Source organism: Cavia porcellus, unplaced genomic scaffold (assembly GCF_034190915.1).
Source record: "Cavia porcellus strain 051 isolate PalLab524CR breed Dunkin Hartley unplaced genomic scaffold, mCavPor4.1 scaffold_1, whole genome shotgun sequence".
Lineage (NCBI taxonomy): Eukaryota > Metazoa > Chordata > Mammalia > Rodentia > Caviidae > Cavia > Cavia porcellus.
The window spans coordinates 121,049,890-121,069,523 of NW_026947484.1; the positions used below are offsets into that span (position 1 = coordinate 121,049,890).

General features: G+C 34.4%; 1 protein-coding gene across 3 annotated transcripts in view; it reads left to right on the forward strand.

The window, feature by feature from the left end:
• The window catches only part of Agl (amylo-alpha-1, 6-glucosidase, 4-alpha-glucanotransferase), a 69,054-nt gene that overhangs the window by 18,498 nt on the left and 30,922 nt on the right, over positions 1–19,634 (forward strand). For all 3 annotated transcript variants that reach the window (XM_003479171.5, XM_013142992.3, XM_013142991.3), the window contains exons 6-21: positions 1,244–1,425; positions 1,606–1,717; positions 2,772–2,895; positions 3,226–3,328; positions 3,416–3,513; positions 4,555–4,694; positions 6,526–6,713; positions 8,633–8,756; positions 9,362–9,525; positions 9,811–9,912; positions 10,022–10,177; positions 10,274–10,424; positions 13,002–13,126; positions 13,219–13,331; positions 13,484–13,618; positions 14,650–14,780. In XM_003479171.5, coding sequence (XP_003479219.1) covers positions 1,244–1,425; positions 1,606–1,717; positions 2,772–2,895; positions 3,226–3,328; positions 3,416–3,513; positions 4,555–4,694; positions 6,526–6,713; positions 8,633–8,756; positions 9,362–9,525; positions 9,811–9,912; positions 10,022–10,177; positions 10,274–10,424; positions 13,002–13,126; positions 13,219–13,331; positions 13,484–13,618; positions 14,650–14,780 — 2,148 coding nt within the window. The remainder of the gene's footprint in view (positions 1–1,243; positions 1,426–1,605; positions 1,718–2,771; positions 2,896–3,225; positions 3,329–3,415; positions 3,514–4,554; positions 4,695–6,525; positions 6,714–8,632; positions 8,757–9,361; positions 9,526–9,810; positions 9,913–10,021; positions 10,178–10,273; positions 10,425–13,001; positions 13,127–13,218; positions 13,332–13,483; positions 13,619–14,649; positions 14,781–19,634) is intronic.

Here is a 19,634-nt window from a genome sequence, read left to right on the forward strand (position 1 = left end):
GTCACTAGCTGTGTGCCAGTGGGCAGCTCTCTTTCTCCACCCAGCTCCCACTATGGCCCCATGTCCTAGCCCTCCAATGTAACAGACCATGAGCACTGAGAACCCGGTCTTGATACATGCTGCAGATGCTTGCTGTTGTTGTATTGTGTGAGTGTTTCTCAGTGTGCCCTTCGAACAACTTGTTGAGACATTACATTTCAGGGTAGGGAGATAGGGTCTTGCTATGTAGTTCAGGCTGGTCTGAAGTCATAGCAGTCTTCCTGCCTCAGACCCCGGAGTACTGGGATTACAAGAGTGTCCCACCATGCCCAGCCTATCCTTAATGTTGTAAAGTATCTTTAGTAGTTGGAATCTTTCCAAACTCCTGATTCTGATTCTGAACTTACAGATACAAGTGGATAATAAGATGTCAGCTTCATCCTTATTCCTTTAGTGAATTCCTTCTAGCAATTTCTTAGCTTCATTTTTGTGTCTTATCTAAGCACATATTTTATTAACCCTTAGGTTTCACTATGCAAAGGGATTACCTGTGAAAGAACTGATTTTTCCTCCATCAGGATTTTCTTTTTTTTTTTTTTTTTTTGGTTAGTACATGTTTGCGGTATATACTGTTTACCTTTCATATGTGGAGTTGGTTCCTGTATATAACGCATCTTAATGCTTTTTTCATCCCCTTTCTTCTCCTTTCTCCTCTTCCCTTCATTTTGTGATCCCCTTCCCATTTGAGAAAGATCTGTCTTCCTACTTCTTATTATCTGTCTTTTATTTTGCTCTTTATATTTTGGGTTTCTCTTATAAGAGGAACCATGTGACATTTAATTTCCTGTGCCTGATTTACTTTACTTAACATTATGGTCTCAAGGTGCCTCCATTTTCTATAAATGACCCATTTATCTTTCTTTATGGCAGATAGTAATCAGTTGTGTGTAAATACCACATTTTCTTTATTATCAGTCTATTAATATCAGTACAGTTCATAATATCTAGATATTGGAAGCAACCCCTTTTGATTTTCTAACCAGTGATACATTTTAAAATAATGTGTGAAATAGATTGTAGGATGCAATAACCAAAGAAATTTTTCATATGATAGTATCATAAAAGGTTAATGTGGAAATTAGTGCACAGAAAGTAAGTGGTCAATGTCAAAATTTTATTTTACCTTTAAACTTAGAACACATATTAGCTTTAATTACAAAATATTCAGTTTAATCACAAAATACCTGTTTCCTTTTTGTTTAAGCTGCTAACAGTAAATGGCTCCAGGAACACCCAGAGTCTGCATATAATCTTGTGAATTCTCCACATTTAAAACCGGCCTGGATTTTAGACAGAGCACTTTGGCATTTCTCCTGTGAGGTTGCAGAAGGGAAATATAGAGAAAAAGGAATCCCTGCTTTGATTGAAAATGATCACCACATGAATGTAAGTATGTGTAGAGGGCCATCACACCAACTCAGTAACAAAATTTCTACAGTACAAATTAAGCATGTGGTTGAAAGTTATTTATAATCTTTATTTTAACATGGGCAACAGTATTTGGTGAAAAGATTTATATTCACACATTTTTTAATCATATACTTTTTCACTATTGAAATTTTGCAGTGCATTCGAAAAGTAATTTGGGAGGATGTTTACCCAAAGATTAAACTGTGGGAATTTTTCCAAGTACATGAACACAGAGCAGTTGAGGAATTTAGAAGGCTGCTCACACAAGGTAAAGGAATTACATCAGACTGTCCCTATCAGTTTTAAGAAATTTAATATTACTGTTATGTGAAGTTTTTTTCCCTTTGTTAACATAAAAATTAAATCTGTTATGTAATATTTGGGTCATTTTTGATGCTATAAAAGTGTTATTTCTGGAATCAGAGCAGAAACATCTAAAGGTTGTGTCATAATGCGTCACATAATTGTTTCCCTTAAGAACTATACCTTACTGTAGGTTAAAATGAATTTTCAGAATCCATTTTACTTTGTGTTTTTGTATTTCAAAGTATATGTAAATTAAGCCAAATGAATTAATTGTTTAATATAAAATCACTTCCAGTAGAGACAGTCCTGCACCATCGCCCGATTTATTAGAAGCAAGTTCCAGAAAAAGAATGAAAATTTCCTCCCAAACCATTCCCTTCCTTTTTAGCTTCTTGATATTATGTAAATGATACGGTTGTAGATGAAAACAAAGGTAGATGCTTCTATCAGAGAATGCAAGGAAAATCAGGTTGTTGATAAAGACTTATTTGAGAAACAGAAGAAGTCCCTGAGGAAACAGAACTCCTGAGGTTAGAATATTTGGTGGTATATAACTGAGAAGAAAGCATTTAGTATCAAAGTCCTTAAAAACGGTCTAAAAAGTAAATAAATGAATTCTGACCGAGAAAGCAAAGTAGGACTAGGATTGAATTGAAGGAATCTCTGTATTTTCCTTTTATAATGATATTTTGTCTCTGTGTAATGCCTCTGTGTGTGTGTGTGTGTGTGTGTGTGTGTGTGTGTGTGTGTGTTGATAACAGGAGAAGAAGGAGGAGAAGGAGGTGGGCTTGGTGGCACATGCCTGCAATCCTAGCCCTCAGGAGGCTGAGGCAGGAGGGTCACTACTAGTTTTTGGCCAGCCTGGGCTGTGTAGTGAGTTCAAGGCAAGCCTGAACTACATAGTGAGACCCTGTCTCAAAAAACAAAATAAAACAAAAAAGGAGAAATAGAAAGGATGCTTGAATAATTTCCTTGTAGATATTGCATTTAAGATATCATTTTTTCTTTTTTTCCAGAAAATAGAAGAACAACCAAGTCTGATCCAAAACAACATCTTAAGATTATTCAGGATCCTGAATATAGACGCCTTGGCTGTACTATAGATATGAACATTGCATTGGCAACTTTCATACCACATAAGTATGTTATATATCTGTCCTGTAAAATAAAGAATAATATTGCATGTGTACCTTTTTGGCTAGTATGACTTTCATGTTACTTACTAAAATGCTTCACAGAAATTGAAGTAATGATCCATAATTCTGCTACTTTGGCACGTGACATCTTCCTGCTTCATGTGCCTGGTCCTGTTTACATGCATGTATGTAAAAATTTTTACAGCTGAAATAGCCATAATTAAGCCATAATCAAGATCTTGATGATTATATTTAAGGAGTCTGTAGCTCTTGTTTTTAAGTGTAGGTTTCTTCAAACCACTAAGTTAAGTTTGTATTGTTCTGTCTGCTCTAGCAATGGACCAGCCGCAATTGAAGAATGCTGTAATTGGTTTCGTAAGAAAATTGAGGAATTAAATTCAGAGAAATATCAACTCATACACTATCATCAGGAACAGGTTTGACCTATTTTTAAACTGTTATTTCTCGTTGAGTCTTAATACTTTTTTGTTGTTAATGATATAACATAATTTAATATTTTCTAGGCAGTTAATTGCCTTTTGGGAAATGTGTTTTATGAACGAATGGCTGGCCATGGTCCTAAACTAGGACCTGTCACTAGAAAACATCCCTTAGTTACCAGGTATTTCATTTTTGTTTTCTTCTCACTGATGATTAAAAATGGAAAATTGTATTTAATCTTGCAAGTTGATATGTTTCCTTAAAGATGTGATTTCTGGATGTTTCTTGAAGTAGAAGTTTTAACTCACAAGTATACTTAGTATTAATTAATAGTATTAGGCAAATCTTTAATTATAAATATTATTTTACCATGTACCAATTTATACATATTATTTACATTAATGTTTTGGGAGGATTGCATCCTAGATGTCTTTTCTGTCATTGGACTTTAGAGTATCTGAGATTAGAACATTTGTAAAGAAACAAGATTTATTTTGATTCAGGGTTCTGGAGCTGGGAAGTCTTAGAAGCATGATGCCCACCTCCGCTCAGCTTCTGGAAAGGGCCTCGTGCTATATCAACTCAGGATAGAAAGTAGAAGGGCAGTGAGCGCATACAGAAGGGATGGATGAGCGCCGAGAGCAGCCTCTCTCTGGGTGAACCCACGCTTGTGAGAGCTAATCCAGTCCCTTGAGAGAAGAAAGGCATTAATGTACTCATGAAAGCTCCACCCTCATGATCCAAAATCTTACCAAAGGCTCCATCTCCAAACACAAGAAATTCATTTTCTCATGCATGATCTTTTGCAAGAAACAGTCAGACTGCATAACCTACTAGTAGTATTTCAGTGTTAACCAAATTGAGCGAGCATCTAGCTTCTTACTTGAAATAATGTGCAGCATAAGTTGGACAATTAGAGGATGATAAAAGCCTTTGCAAAACAACAAAAGTATCGCAAGCAATTTTTCTTATAATTTATGTTTTAAAAACTATTTTAAAAGTTAGCTGTTTTTGGTACAGTTTTAACTCTCCACGCTTCAAGTCCTACTAAATTAACTCAAAAAGCCTGTCTTCATATTTGAGTTTTATATTCTGGAAATGGTATCAAGCTAATTTTATTTATTCTACTCATTAGGGAAAAGTTTTAGTTTTTAATATTGCAAATCCAGGTTCTCTCCAAGGAGTCTCTCTGTGTGAATTTAATATTTCATTATATCTCTAGGTATTTTACTTTCCCATTCCAAGAAATGGACTTATCCACAGAAGAGTCCATGATGCACCTCCCTGATAAAGCTTGTTTCTTCATGGCACATAATGGATGGGTGATGGGAGATGACCCTCTTCGAAACTTTGCTGAGCCAGGTACATCATTGTTGACGTCTCTGTTAAAAGGCAAAGAAACATTCCTGGAAAGTTCAAAATATGATCTGTTCTACTGGGATCTTTACCCAGCAAGGCTGATTTCTCCACTGTTTCACTACAAGCATCAGCGGTGCATTAGTTTGAGAGAAACAAGAAAGAAAACTAGTTTGAGCAGTACTATTGCTTTCAAGAACCAATTATATTTACTCATTTCTCCTTAAGAAGCAATTTAAATTCTTGTATGGGCCCACATGTTAAAAACAGACTATAAACTAGAATATTTGCAAAATAGGTATGAAGTATAAATTAATATTTGACAGAAAAAAAGAAGTTGACTAACAGGATGATACTTACATCTTTTTCTGGCCTTTTCCTATCTACCTTGTTTCCTTAAACTGAGTACCTTTTGAGCTGGGCGTGGTGATGTATACCTGTGTTCCCAGTACTTGGGAAACTGTGGCCAGAAGATTGCTACACATTGATGGTCAACCTCAATTATATGACAAGACTGTCTTAACTCCTCCCCACCAATAAGGGCTTTTATGTATTTATTTTTATCTTAACTTTTTTTATATACATATGTTTTTTCTTTCAGCTTCTCACACTACATGTTTAATTTATATTTTGCAGCTCTATATGAGCTATTATTTGGGCAAAGTACTATTTTATTGCACTTTTTAAAAGTTTGAATACAGGGGCTGGGGATTTACCTCAGCAGCATAAGCACCTGCCTTGCAAGCAGGCAGTTGTGAGTTCGATCTCCGGTACTGATAAAAAGATTAAAAATAAATAAATAAATAAATGCAAAATAGAAATGGAAGATTAAAAAAAAAGTTTGAAAACATTGCTGTTACAGTTATCATGAGAAATTTTCACTCATCCATTCTAAAGTATTTGAAAGGCAGTCAAACTAGAAATATTTGTTTCTAGGTTCCTGTCACTTACTCTTAGCATCTTTTTCTCTACTACTGTTTCATTGTTAGGAAATACTTTGCAAAAGATGTAGGGGTGTGCTTGTGCTTTTCAACATTTCAGAACTGCAAATTTACCGTAATAACATTAAAATTAAATCAGAATTCTTGTGTTCTTATAAAAATATAAGTTTGGGTTTAAGTATATCTGCCCTCTCCTAGCCATTCTAAATGAAACAATTCATTCTGTCATATGCCAGATTTAATGTAAATTATTCTCAAAAAAGAATAGAAACGTAGAGAGAGAGCTTTCCATGTTTTTGGTAAAACTATAGTTTTTAAGAGCCTGTGATATTACTTTTACTATTTTTGCATAAGGAGCAACTTGAATTTTTGAAATTAAGCCCACAGTTTTTTGAAGAAATCGTAAGCTAGAATTTTTACAAAACAGTATGAGATATAAATTAATACTGTATTAATTTTAAATTTTTGAGTTTGATTCCAATACCAATAAATAAGTAAATAAATATGATTTTGTCTCGTACCATTTTAGGTATAATTTTAACCAGATATCATGTATGGTAGAAATGATTCACTCTAGCACTCTGGATACTGAGGCAGGAGAATCACTGAGTTCAAGGCCAGTCTGAGCTACTTAGCAAAACCCTATCTTTTAAAAAAAAAGTTTTTTAATAGATCTTTTGTAAATGGGAAGCTCTAGAGATGGAGGGAAAGGAAAAAGAATTAAAATGTGTTATGAATATGTACCAACACTCCACAATAAGTATAATCTACATGTACTACAAGCATGTTCTAATGAAAAAAATTTTTAAATGAAATACAAATGATAATGTTTCCTTGAGGTAATTATTTTTATTCTATTTCCTGAACCATTGAAAGGAAGCCTTTTTTCTTAACAGGTTCAGATGTTTACTTAAGGCGAGAACTTATATGCTGGGGCGACAGTGTTAAATTGCGCTACGGAAATAAGCCAGAGGATTGTCCTTACCTATGGGCACACATGAAAAAATACACTGAAATCACTGCGACTTATTTCCAGGGTGTACGTCTTGATAACTGCCACTCAACACCTATTCATGTGGCTGAGGTACAGAAAAGCAATTTTCTACATTAAGAATAACAATGATAAGAAGAACATTTTTTCATAACTTTCCTTAATTAAGTAACTGTGGATACATGTTTCATTCTGGTGTTTGGATTCTGGCGTATTTAACACTTTTGCATAATTTGCCTAATTCTAACTATTTGAATACAGTTGTTATGGAAAACTGAGCGATAAAACATTTAACAAGTTTTTAAACTTCAGTTTTGGAAAGTTGATCATTTTATATACATATATATCAAAACTGTGATCATAATATATATCAAAAGTATATTGCCTATTGATAATAAAATATTTGCCTTTTTTTAGGTTGCTCTCAATATATACTTAAAGCCAATGTAAAGTTGAGTAGTTTTCCATATATACTGAGTTTGAAGGGAAGAGATTCTGGGAATCAAACCAGGGCCTCAAACATGGTAGAGCTGAGCTATGCTCTCAGCCCTTCCCTACCTGTTTCATTGCCAGGAAACATTTTGCTGCAGGCCCACCAATGATTATTTAAACTCTCATATTGTGGCACATCAAGGCTTGTTTTAGCCTCACTGATTCAATTTTTAGTAATTATTTATTTAAAAATATAAATACAACTATTGCATATTCACCTTTGGACCTTTACAAGCTGCTTATAAGCAGTGCTAACATTTTTTTTAACAATGCCAGTATTTATAAAATTATCTCCTACCTCATATAGCTTTGTAAATAAGCACTTAAAATTTTCATTCTAAGAGGATCGATAGCTTCCTAGTTTATAATTTGGTATTCTTTGGAAATATGTGCTTATTTGAAAAATATCAGTTTCTATCATTTTTATACAAGTATAATGTATATGTTTCAAGTTGTAGGATTAAAAATGGATTTGATACAGAAATTAACAGCCATATTGGTCTAGAAACGTTAAACTTAATTTTTTTTCATTTGTACAGGGGTAATGCACTATATTAAATACGTAAGGTCTTATCTACGTGGGTTTGATTGCAGAAACTAATAAAGTATTCTCTAAATAAAAAAAATGGATATGATTTGGAGGGACTTAGTAAACATTAGTTACACTAGTAGAGCATTGTTTAGCTCCAAAAGTGACAGTGGTTTTTTTTTTTTTTTTTTTTTACGTTTTTGCCTTTAGCAGCAGCAAATATGTATACATTGATATTACATTATGGTAAGACTGAATGTTAGCACTTAATCTGCATAATTTAAAATTACAGAATCCTCTGGGATTCTACTTGTTTATTAATAGAATTTCAGGTATTTGTTAACTTTTGTGAAAATATTGTGAAAAAAATTCTGGAATTTGATTTCTGATTATAAATCAATACTCTTTGTCAGCTAAATAGCACCAATGTAAAACAAATCATGCAAGTAGAAATTGTAAGATGTTAAGAGTTTGAGAATTATCATCTAAGGCTTCATTTTAGCCAGTCAGACCTAATTTTTTTTTTCAGACCTAATTTTTGCAATGGTCAAATAATTTGCCATAACGAAATTTATCAGTAGTGATAAGCTTAATAAAACAACTAGAAATTGACAGTCTGACTACTGAATATTAAAAATAAGCCAAAAATAGGAGGAAAGATTGACAGATTTGCAATGTTAGCTGTTACATTTTTTTAAAGACACTAATATTTTCTTTTTCCTTTTTTTCTCCTTTGTGTCTCTATATCTTTTACAAAATCTTATCTTCCTTTTAACTGTTTTACTCTATATAAATTCTCTAATTCCTCCACGTATCGGTCTGCTTGGTGTTTTCTTACATGTGAAAACAAAATTTATTTGGAAATTCTTTTTGAATGTCTACTCTGTCTTGCTGTACATCTTATGTCAAATCCCCACCTAGTCTTGCCTCCTCTCTTCCAACCCATCTTGCTTTTCTTTTTCTTTTACATTTGTGACTGTGCTTCTTGCAGTACATGTTGGATGCTGCTAGGAAATTACAACCCAATTTATATGTAGTAGCTGAACTATTCACAGGAAGTGAAGAGCTGGACAATATCTTTGTCACTAGACTGGGCATTAGTTCCTTAATAAGAGGTAGGCCAATTGAAGTATATTTCCCATCTAAAATTTTACAGTCTGTCTAAGTGGATTAAAAGACTTTTAAGAGCTTTACATGAAATGCTTAGTAACTTTAAGTGTTCATTTAAATAGTCTATATGAAATTTCTTATCTAACTCTTTTTGTCAGTAAAAGTGTCTACTTTGAGATATGTTATTTCATTTCAAGTTAAAAACTAGTGGGATGAATTGATTTATTCATTTGCGGGATGGGTATCAGAAACTGAACTCAGGACCTTGCGCTGGCCAGGCAGTGGGATGAATTTATAACTCACAAAACCATTTTTTTGTTGTTTGAAATATGCAGATCTGAACTTCAGGCACAATTGCTAGATATTTTCCCATAGATTTTCTTATATGCAACCTCTCAATAAATATTTCCTACTTGAACTGTTTCTACTGTTAAGTTACAGGAGGGCCTCCTAGATCACTAAAACTGGTTGATATTTGTGTAATCACTTAAAGACATTCTATTCTGTATAATATTTCATGTTATTTTAAAAATTAGTCATGATAAGAATTCTAATTTCTTCCTGGGCATAAGTGATGGAGATTGTTAAAATATTCTATAATACTCTGCAGAGGCGATGAGTGCATATAATAGTCATGAAGAGGGCAGATTAGTTTACCGATATGGTGGAGAACCGGTTGGATCCTTTGTTCAGCCCTGTCTGAGGCCTTTAATGCCAGCTATCGCACATGCCCTGTTTATGGATATTACCCATGATAACGAGTGTCCTATTGTGGTAAGCATCAGTGTATTTCTTGTGTTTACCTGTTTCACTGTATGGTATTTAGTTCTGATACTTTGTGGCAAAAAATTCACAGACTTCAAAATAGCATATCAGATTTATAAATGATTATAATACCTAGATTTTAGAATATTCTGTTTAAAAAATTAATGTACTTAAAAATTAATGTGCTGACCTCATAGAATGTGTTTATGTAATTATCTTTATACTTCATTATATTGTAAAATGACACTTTGCATTTGAAAGAAAGTACACCCTTGCTTTGCTTTTGTTTTCTAGCATAGATCAGCCTACGATGCTCTTCCAAGTACCACAATTGTGTCTATGGCATCTTGTGCTAGTGGAAGTACACGAGGCTATGATGAATTAGTGCCTCATCAGGTTTGTGTGTTACTTTCTAAAATCCAGTGGCTTCTAGTTTTAAGCCTTTTTATCAAAATTTCTCATTGTAATTAAAATATGTTTATGACCAAGTTTGACCTTTCCCCAGATATCAGTGGTTTCTGAAGAACGGTTTTACACTAAGTGGAATCCTGGAGCATTGCCATCAAATGTGGGTGATGTTAATTTCCAGAGTGGAATTATTGCAGCCAGATGTGCTATCAATAAACTTCATCAAGAGCTCGGAGCCAAAGGTTTTATTCAGGCAAGAGACCTGAATCTTCTAAATTTCTTCCTGAAAGTTGCCAGAAAAAGACTTTGCAGGTTGAGTACTGACCTAGTTGCTCTTTCTGTTTCTCAGGTATATGTAGATCAAGTTGATGAAGACATAGTGGCAGTGACCAGACATTCACCTAGTATCCATCAGTCCGTTGTGGCTGTGTCTAGAACTGCTTTCAGGAATCCCAAAACTTCGTTTTACAGCAAGGAAGTACCTCAGATGTGCATCCCTGGTATGCAACCTAAAACTTGTTACTGTTAAATTATGCAGATACCATAATGTTATATTGAATTGTCATTATATGTTATGTGACAGTGCAAGTGTGGATGTCTTTGAGAGGAGGAATTAGAAATTTTTTGAGAGGAGGAATTAGAAATATAAAAAAAAATTTATATTTTTACTGTTATGGGACAAAATGTGAAGAGAAATAGTCTCAAAGTTAGCATTTTTGAATATTTGAAATATTTCTGTTTACATCTTAGTATATAGTATTCCTTTTACTTACAGATATATAGTGGACATGTATTTTTTCTTTTTGTTTCTTCTTCTTCTTTTTTGGTACTGGGAATCAAACTCAGGGCTTCATGTTTACCAGGCAGGTGCTGTGCTGCTGAGCTATAGCCCCAGAATGCTTTTTTTTTTTTTGGTTGTACTGAGGATTGAACCCAGGGCCTTATGTGCAAGGCATTAGATCTACTACTGAGCTACATCCCCAACCCCTATTGTTTTTTCTAAGGGGATAGGTACCGGAGATTGAACTCATGACCTCGTGCTTGTCACACTGGCACTTGTGCCACTGAGCTAAATCTCTGGCACACCCCTATTTTTTTTTTATCTTTTACGCTGTATAAATATTTCTGTATATACATATGTATACACATGAGTGTATGTGTGTAAGTGTGCATTGTTTAATGTAAACACAAGTGGAAAATAGTCCTAATACTTAAGACTCTTCTTAACCATTCTCATCTACCATCCTAACCTTATGCCACTCCACTGTTTCAGCCTAATGTATATTTTCACTCTTCCCCAAATACTTGTCCATAAATTGTATTTGTACTTTGAACATAAATTGTTTATCTCCTTCAAGGACTAAAGTTCTCTCTCCTTTGAAAAGTCTAAAAATACTCAGTGATCTCTGTCTTCTAAACATAAATCAATCAGGCCAGAGATCGAACTCAGTCCTGCCTGGCAAGTATGAGGTCCTGAGTTTGATTCCAAGTACCCACACAAAAATTAAATAGAAAATAAACATACAACAATTATAGTTATGTGTCTTTTTCAACATCTGATTTATAAAATATGGCCAGGCATGGTGGTGCACACCTATAATCCTAGCACTCAGGAATATGAGGCAGGAGGATTTTCATGAGTTCAGGACCAGGCTGCCTTATGTAGTGAGTTCAAGGCCATCCTGACCTACACAGGGGGACCCTCTCTCAAAAAAAGAAAAATTAATTATAAAGTGTGTCCCTGACTGCCTGACAAATGTGAGATCGTGAGTTCGATTCCAAGCACACACACAAAATTCCCACGTTTTGTAATTCAAGTCATGAAACGCACACCTCAGCGTGAGCACCCACACTCTAGGTTTTGTGCCTCTGATACAGCCCATCGGAGATCAGGCTTCATGACCGTGGTGAAGCTAAACGTTTTGAATGCGGTTCGTTTCTTAAGTGAAAAAATACAGACCTATAATCATTGTGAAGATAATTTCTCCAAAAATATGGAGAATACAAATACCTGCACTTTGGTAGGGAAAAAAAAGATAGAAAGAAAAGAAAAAGGAAAAAGATATGTCCCTGAGATAGGTCCTTATTGTTACTTTTTTGCTAAATGTGTATGTTTTCTTACTAGTATAGATGCTATAGTAAAACATACCTTGCTCCTGTGCAAACAGCAACTTCCAAGTTTTTTGACTTAGTGAATAAAGATTCCCATAAAAATCATATTTTGGGTTTGTTGCTAGTAGCTAAATATAAACAACTCTAGTTTTTAAAAATTATCAACCTAAGTAGTTTTAGGATTAAATATTTGCTTCAGTATTCAAAAATTTATATTCGGTGATTTTGCATGATCTTTTTCTTTTTCTTTTTTTTTTTTTTTTTTTTTTTTTTTTTTTTTTTTTGTCTTTTTGAGACAGGGTCTCACTATGCAATTTAGGCTGGCCTTAAGCTCACTTTAAGCCCTAGCTGGTCTCGAACTCGCAACAGTCTTCATGCCTCAGCCTCCTGAGTGCTGGGATTAGTGGTGTGTGCCATCATGCCTAACTTTTGTCTCATCTTTACTAATGTTAATTTTCTATTTTTCAGTACTGGGGGTTGAACTCATAGCCTCACATTTGCTAAAAATACTTGCTCTACCACTGAGCTACACATTCTCAGCAGCCATAATTACCTTTACGAGACTCAGACACTTTTCAATATTACATCATTGTCACTGATCATTCATAAAATACTGTCATTTGTCAATCATAAAATTATTATTTTTACTGTTTCATATTTTGTTTGGTTGCTATTGAATTTCTAGCATGCTTTTGTATGCTTAATGGGCTCTTACTTAAAGGGTTTTTTTGTTTGTTTTTGTTGTTTCTGTTTTTTTGGTCTTTTTGAGACAAGGTTTCACTATCCAGTTCAGGCTGATCTTAAACTCACTTCGTAGCTCAGGCTGGCCTCACATTCCCAGCAGTTGTTGTGCCTTCGCCTCCTGCGTGCTGGGCTTAGAGTCATGCACCACCACACCATCCTTGTGTAGGTTTTGAGTATGTACTAGGAATAATCTTTTTAAAAAAAATTTTATATGTTTCTAGGCAAAATTGAAGAGGTTGTTCTTGAAGCTAGAACTGTTGAGAGAAACACACAACCATATGTAAAGGATGAGCATTCAATCAACGGGCTGCCAAACATCACAGTAGAAATTAGGGAACATATTCAGGTATTTGGGGTTTGTATTGTTTACTAGATAGTAATAATTTAATGACATTAAAATTGTTTGTTTAATGGCTTTTTACACATTTTTTTCCCAAGCTCAAAGAAAGTAAAATTGTAAAACAAGCTGGAATTGCCACAAAAGGTCCAAATGAATATATTCAAGAAATAGAATTTGAAAACTTGTCTCCAGGAAGTGTTATCGTATTCAGGTATGTTAATTAGCATTCAAACTGATGGCTGTACTTGTATGTAAAATAGTTTGCATGTCTTGTTAACTTTGAATAAATTATTTTTAAAAAAAATTTTTTTTATTCTTTTTTTAACTCCTTAAAATCAACTACCTTTTATTAATGTTATTTAGAGTTAGTCTTGATCCACATGCACAAGTTGCTGTTGGAATTCTTCGGAACCATCTGACACAGTTCAGTCCGCACTTTAAATCTGGAAGCCTTGCTGTTGACAACTCGGATCCTATTTTGAAAATCCCATTTGCTTCGTAAGTATGGCTTGTTTTGTAGAGGTTTGCCATGTAAAGAATTGGTGAGTTACTACTCGCCTGATTGAAGCGGTTTTTTATGTATTTAACTTTTACCATTTAAGCGGTTTGGAGGATCCTTTTTTCCCTTGGTACTCGGTTTGGTGCAAAGGCCAGCAGTGTCAGTGTCCATTGGTGTTAACATTTTGCTCTGTTGCTTTATCATTTTTGGATGCACTTTCATGCGGTTGACTCTTTCTCTAAGATACGGATACATAAAAGCCTGCCTGTATACACACATACAGTTTTTCTGAATTATTTGAGAATTAGCTGCATACACCATACCCCTTAGCACTTTTTGACATTTTTTGTCGGGGTCTTGCTATGTAGTTCAGGCTGACCTTGAACTCACTGCTGTGTAGCCCAGGCAGGCCTTGAACTTCTAGCAGACCTCTTGCCTCAGTCTCCTGAGTGTCAGGATTATAGGAATCGCGATCCCTTTACTAGTCTTTGGTAACTATTTTAAGTTTAACATAAAAAGTTCTTGACATTGTACATAGGAGAGTATAAAGGAGGAAAAAATATGAATTAGGGAGATTCAGAAAACAAATTTGTAAGATATGGGATATAATAGATTTTTCCAGAACTTTTTTTTCTTTGGAAACAGGGGCTCACTATGTAGTCCAGGCTGGCCTTGAACTCACTGTGTAGCCCAGGCTGGCCTCGAATTCACCATGGACCTCCTGCTTCAGCCTCCAGAGTGCTGTGATTACAGGTGTGAACCACCACACCTGGCTCTAGTACATGTTTAAGCAAAACAATTTGGCACTTAATTATTTTCTTTTTGAGGAAAGTAACATTAGTTTTAAGTTAATATCTAGCATTTAATTCTTATTTTTATAGTATTACATATATATTTATTTCAGTACTGATTTCCTAAGCCTACATTGCAAAGACATTTTGTGATTTTCATACAGATTTTCTTTTGTTTTTATGGACAACAAGTGAAATTTTAGTATTTTTAATCAATTACCTTATTCTCCAATTCTTAGTATTGCCTCTAACTTGACTTTGGCTGAGCTAAATCAAATACTTTACCGATGTGAATCAGAGGAACAAGAAGATGGTGGAGGTTGTTACAACATACCAAACTGGTCATCCCTTAAATACGCAGGTCTTCAAGGTAAGCAAGCATTGTTGAGTTGGTTTTGGGAGATTTGTTTTGTTTTGTTTGTGTGTGTGTGTGTGTGTGTGTGTGTGTGTGTGTGTGTGTGTTATACTATCTTCTTTATACAAATAAGAGCATGGGCTTAGAATGTGTCTGCCTGGGTTCAAGTTATGACTCTGCAACCTATTGTGGCTTATGCAGGGTAACATAAGTGCTCTGTGTCCTCATTTCTGCCTTGATGAAATGGAAATAATATTGTCTAACTCACAGGGTTTCTGCAAAAAGCACATGAAATCATCCAGGTATATAGGATGTGGCACAAAGTATTCACTAGTAATTGCTGCCTAGAATTACTAGTTCTTGTCATGTGTAAAGGTCCTTCCACTTATAACTCTTAAATATACTTTGGCTTTAATTAATATCTCATCAGTTTGGTTTATTATAAAACTGAAACAGTATATTTGTTTAGTATCCAGATGGAACTAGCTTGTAAATGTAATAATACTTTTCCTTTTTCATCTAATTGGGATCTTTTTTTCTATTTGTTTTATCATACAAAGAAAACATATAACTCAGCATTATGTAGAGTAGTTGTAAGACAGGTTATAGGCATCCAGGATATAGCTCAGTGGCACAAGCAGATACCTGTTAAGCACAAGGTCCTGAGTTTGATTACCAAAGACAAAGATAGGTTATGGAAACTAAAGCAAAACAAGTGAAAACAATATTTGACTTCCAAGACAAGGTAGAAGGGAATACCCCATATTTCGCTATACTGCATACTGTCATCCTCCCAAGAGACACTCAGACTGCTGGCCCAGGCCTACAAAATCAACCAAACAATACAAGCATTTAGTTGCTTTATGTACCTTAGTTGCTATCAACTCAGGCTGACCTCGGTTGCTTGCAGGAGCTGAGGTGGTATGGGCAGTGTTTTTGATTGTCAGCCCACACACCAATAGGCTCACAGGACACGCTAAATGACTTTTCTCTCCCTGGAGCACGCACAGCTTGTGCAGCTTACCAGGAAGGCTGGCTAGTTGATTTCTTGGTTGGTTCACCAAGTCCCATGGTTGGTTCACCAGCCACCAAGCATGGCTAATTCTTGGAAAATGCTGATTTTTCTTTCTTTTCCTAAATACCACACTTTCTTTATTCATTCATCTGTTTATGGACATAGAGGCTGCTTCCACGATTTAACTACTAATAGACTACACTGCTATAAATATGGGTATGCATACATAATTATAATAAAATGTCCTTAACTCTTTCAGGAAAATACCTGGAAGGAGAATAGCTGGGTTGAATGGAATTTCTGTTGTTTTTCTGATGAATCTCTATACTAATTTTCATAGTGGTTGCTCTAGTTTATACAATATTCCTACTAGTAATATGGAAGGGTTTCTTTTATTCTCCTCAGTTTGCTCAGAATTTGTAATTATTTGATTTCTTGAAGATACTCATTATTTCTGGAGTAAGATTGAACCTCATTGTCCTTTTAAGTTGCATTTCTCTAATGATCAGAGATGTTGAACACTTTTTCATATATTTGTTAGTCATTTATACTTCTGAGTAGTGTGTATTCATTTCAGTTTTCCATTTTTTGGACTGAATCTTTTGAGGGGGTCTATGTTTTTTTAAATTTTTGTATATTTTAGATATTAGTCCTCTGTTCAGTGAATGGCTAGCACATTTTTTTCTATTCTGTAAGTTGTCTCTATGCTCTTGATTGTTTCATTTCCTATGCAGAAGCTTTTAAAAAGATCCCATTTGTTGATTCTGGATATTATTTCTTGTGCAATTAAGGTTCATTTTGGAAAGCCTTTGGCTATATCTGTATCTTCAAGAGTTTCACCTATTTTTGCTGGGCATGGTGGTGAATGCCTATAATGCGAACACTCAGGAGGCTAACGAAAGATTGGCATAAGTTTGAGGCCAACCTGGGCTATGCAGTGAGTGCAAGACCAGCCTGAACTGCATAGCACAATCCTATCTTGATAAAAATAAGAGTTTTACCTATTTTATCTTCCAGCACATTGTTTCTGCTTGACATTTAGATTTTTTTTGACATTTAGATCTTTGATCCATTTTGATTTTAGGTTAAAGCATGCTGAGACATGTGGGTCTAGACTCAGTCTGCTGCATGTGGATAGTCAGTTTTATTATTTTATTTATTTATTTATTTATTTATTTATTTATTTTTATTTTAAAGAGAATAAACCAAACAGGGTACAACAGAAAAAGCCAATCAAAACAAAACAATGAAAGGAAAACAGAACTGCAAAACAAGATAATACAAAATCAACAATGGCTACCATGCTGGCTGCTTCCCTGGCCAGCATGACTTCTGCAGCCAGTTTTTTTTAAACATTGTTAAAAGAGGCTATCTTGGGCCAGTGATTGAGCTCAAAGACACAGCACCTGCCTGGCCAATTCAAGATCCTGAGTTTGATTGCAGTACCAAACAAAAAAAAGTAAAAAAAAAATAAAAGGCTATGTTTCCTCTACCAGAGGTATTTGGCCCCTTTGTTAAAGGTAACGTAACTGAGTGTTAAAAAATATCAATCCCCAGGACCGGAAAAAAAAAGAAAAGAAAGAAAAAAAAAGGAAAAAAAGAAAGAAATTAAAAATGGATAACTGACTGTGCCCGATGTTTCTGCATCCTCTGTTCTATTCCATTGATCATATGTCTGATTTTTTTTTTGTTGTTGTTTGGGTTTTTTGCCAATACCATGCTGCTTTTATCACAGTAGCTTTGTAATATAACTCAAAATCTGGGACCGTGATGCTGCCTCGCTTCACTCTTGTTTCTCAGGATTGGTTTTGCTACTCTTAAGTCTTTTCTGGTTAATAGTTTTTTTGTGGGTTTTTGTTTTGTTTTTTTGTTTGTTTGGATTTTTTTTTCTTTTTGGTATTGGAAATTGAACTCAGAGCCTCCTGCTTGACACTGCCACTAAGCTACATCTCCAACCCTCTTGGTCTCTTGTGGATCTGTATGAATTTGCTAGTTCTGTGAGGATCACTGCTGGTATTTTGTTGGAATTGCATTAAATCTGTATGTTAGTTTCAGAAGTATGGTAAAAGCACAGGTTCTGCCTATTCAAGAACAGATGATATCTTTCAATTCTATGTTGTCCTCTTAGATCACGCTTCTTAACAGTTTTCATTGTAGAGGTTTTTCACTTCTTTGGTGGGTTAATGCCTGAGTGTTTGATTTCTCTTGATGCCATTGTAAATGGTAGTACTTTTCTAATTTCTTTCCCAGTAAGTTCATTATCGGGGTGTGTAAGAACACTTTTAATTTCTATATATTGGTTTTGTGTCCTGCTAAAATGCTGAATTTGATTATTAATTGTAAGGTTTTCTATGTAGAGGATTATGTCACCTGCAAATGGTGGTAATTTGACTTCTTTCATTCCTCTACATATCTGTTTTATCTAATCCTATTGCCAGATTGCGCTGTTTAATATTTTTAGGACCGTGTTGAACAAGAGTAGTAATAGTGGATATTCTTCTCTTATTCCTGATTTTAGAGAGAAAGCTTTCAGCTCCCCCCGCCATTTAATATAATATTGACAGTAGATTTCTTATAAAAGTTTTGATCAGGTTGAGATAGTATCCTTCTATATCTATTTTTTTCAGTTTTTATCATGAGTCAGTATGAGATTTTGTCAAAGGCTTTTTTTTGCATCTATGGAAATGATGATGATGTGGTTTTTGTCCTAAATTATGTTTATGTGGTACACCACATTTATTGATTTGTGTATGTTGAACCATTCTTGTATTCCTAGGATGAAGCCAACTTGGTCCCCGATGTTTAATCTTTTTGATGATTCATTGCATTCTACTTGCCAGTATCTTGTTGAGGATTTTTGCATGGGAATTCATTAAGGAGATTGCCTGGAGTTAACCTTTTTTTTGTTAAATCTCTCTCCAATTTTGTGTACCATGGTAATATTAGCTTCTAAGAATTAGTTTGGTAGTATGCACTTCCTTCCTTGAAGAGTTTGAATATTGGCATTAGATCTTGAATCAAGTTCTGCTGGAATTCTATGGCAAATCCATCATTTCCTGGGCTTTTCTTTTTGGTAGAGTTTTTATTACTGTCTGTATTTTGTTTCCTATTATTCATCTGTTCAGAGTTTTTTTTTATCTTCTTGGTTCAGTTTTGATAATTCATATATATCTAGGAATTTCTCCATTTCATCTAGGTTCTCCAGTGCATTAGAGTATTAGTTTTTGACGTTGTTCTTTATAAACCTCTAGATTCTGGTGGGATCCATTTTGATTTAGACTTTTGTATTTCTGATTCTATTGATCAAAGTTTTTTCTTTTCTCTCTTTTTTTTTTTTTGGTAAGTTTGGCCTGTGATTTGTCAATCTTGTTTATCCTATCAACTAGCCAACTCTTGATTCATTGATAGTTTGTATTTTTTTAAGTCTTAATTTCATTAATTTCCACTCAGGTCCCTAAAATTTATTTCCTTCTATTAATTTATTTTTTTTCCTTTTTTTTTATAAATTACTTTATTTGTCAATATTAAGAAGAAAAGGTAAAACAAATTTTCACAACAAAATAATGAAAAAGTAACAATTGTTGATAAATTACACATCATTATCTTTAGTCACTCAAGTACAAAATATGGGCATAAAAATTTCTTCAATCAATATTAGCACAACCTTTCCTATTCAGTGAACTAAGTGACACTAATGGTATAACTAACTTGCATTTTTTTCTTTTCCCTTCTATCCTTTCTCTTTTCCCCTATCTTAGTTTCTTCTTTTTATTGAACAGTTTCCTCCCATTTCACAGTGACTATTGTATATTTTGAACCTTATGGTTTCACATATGTCACTGTGGTGTGATGTT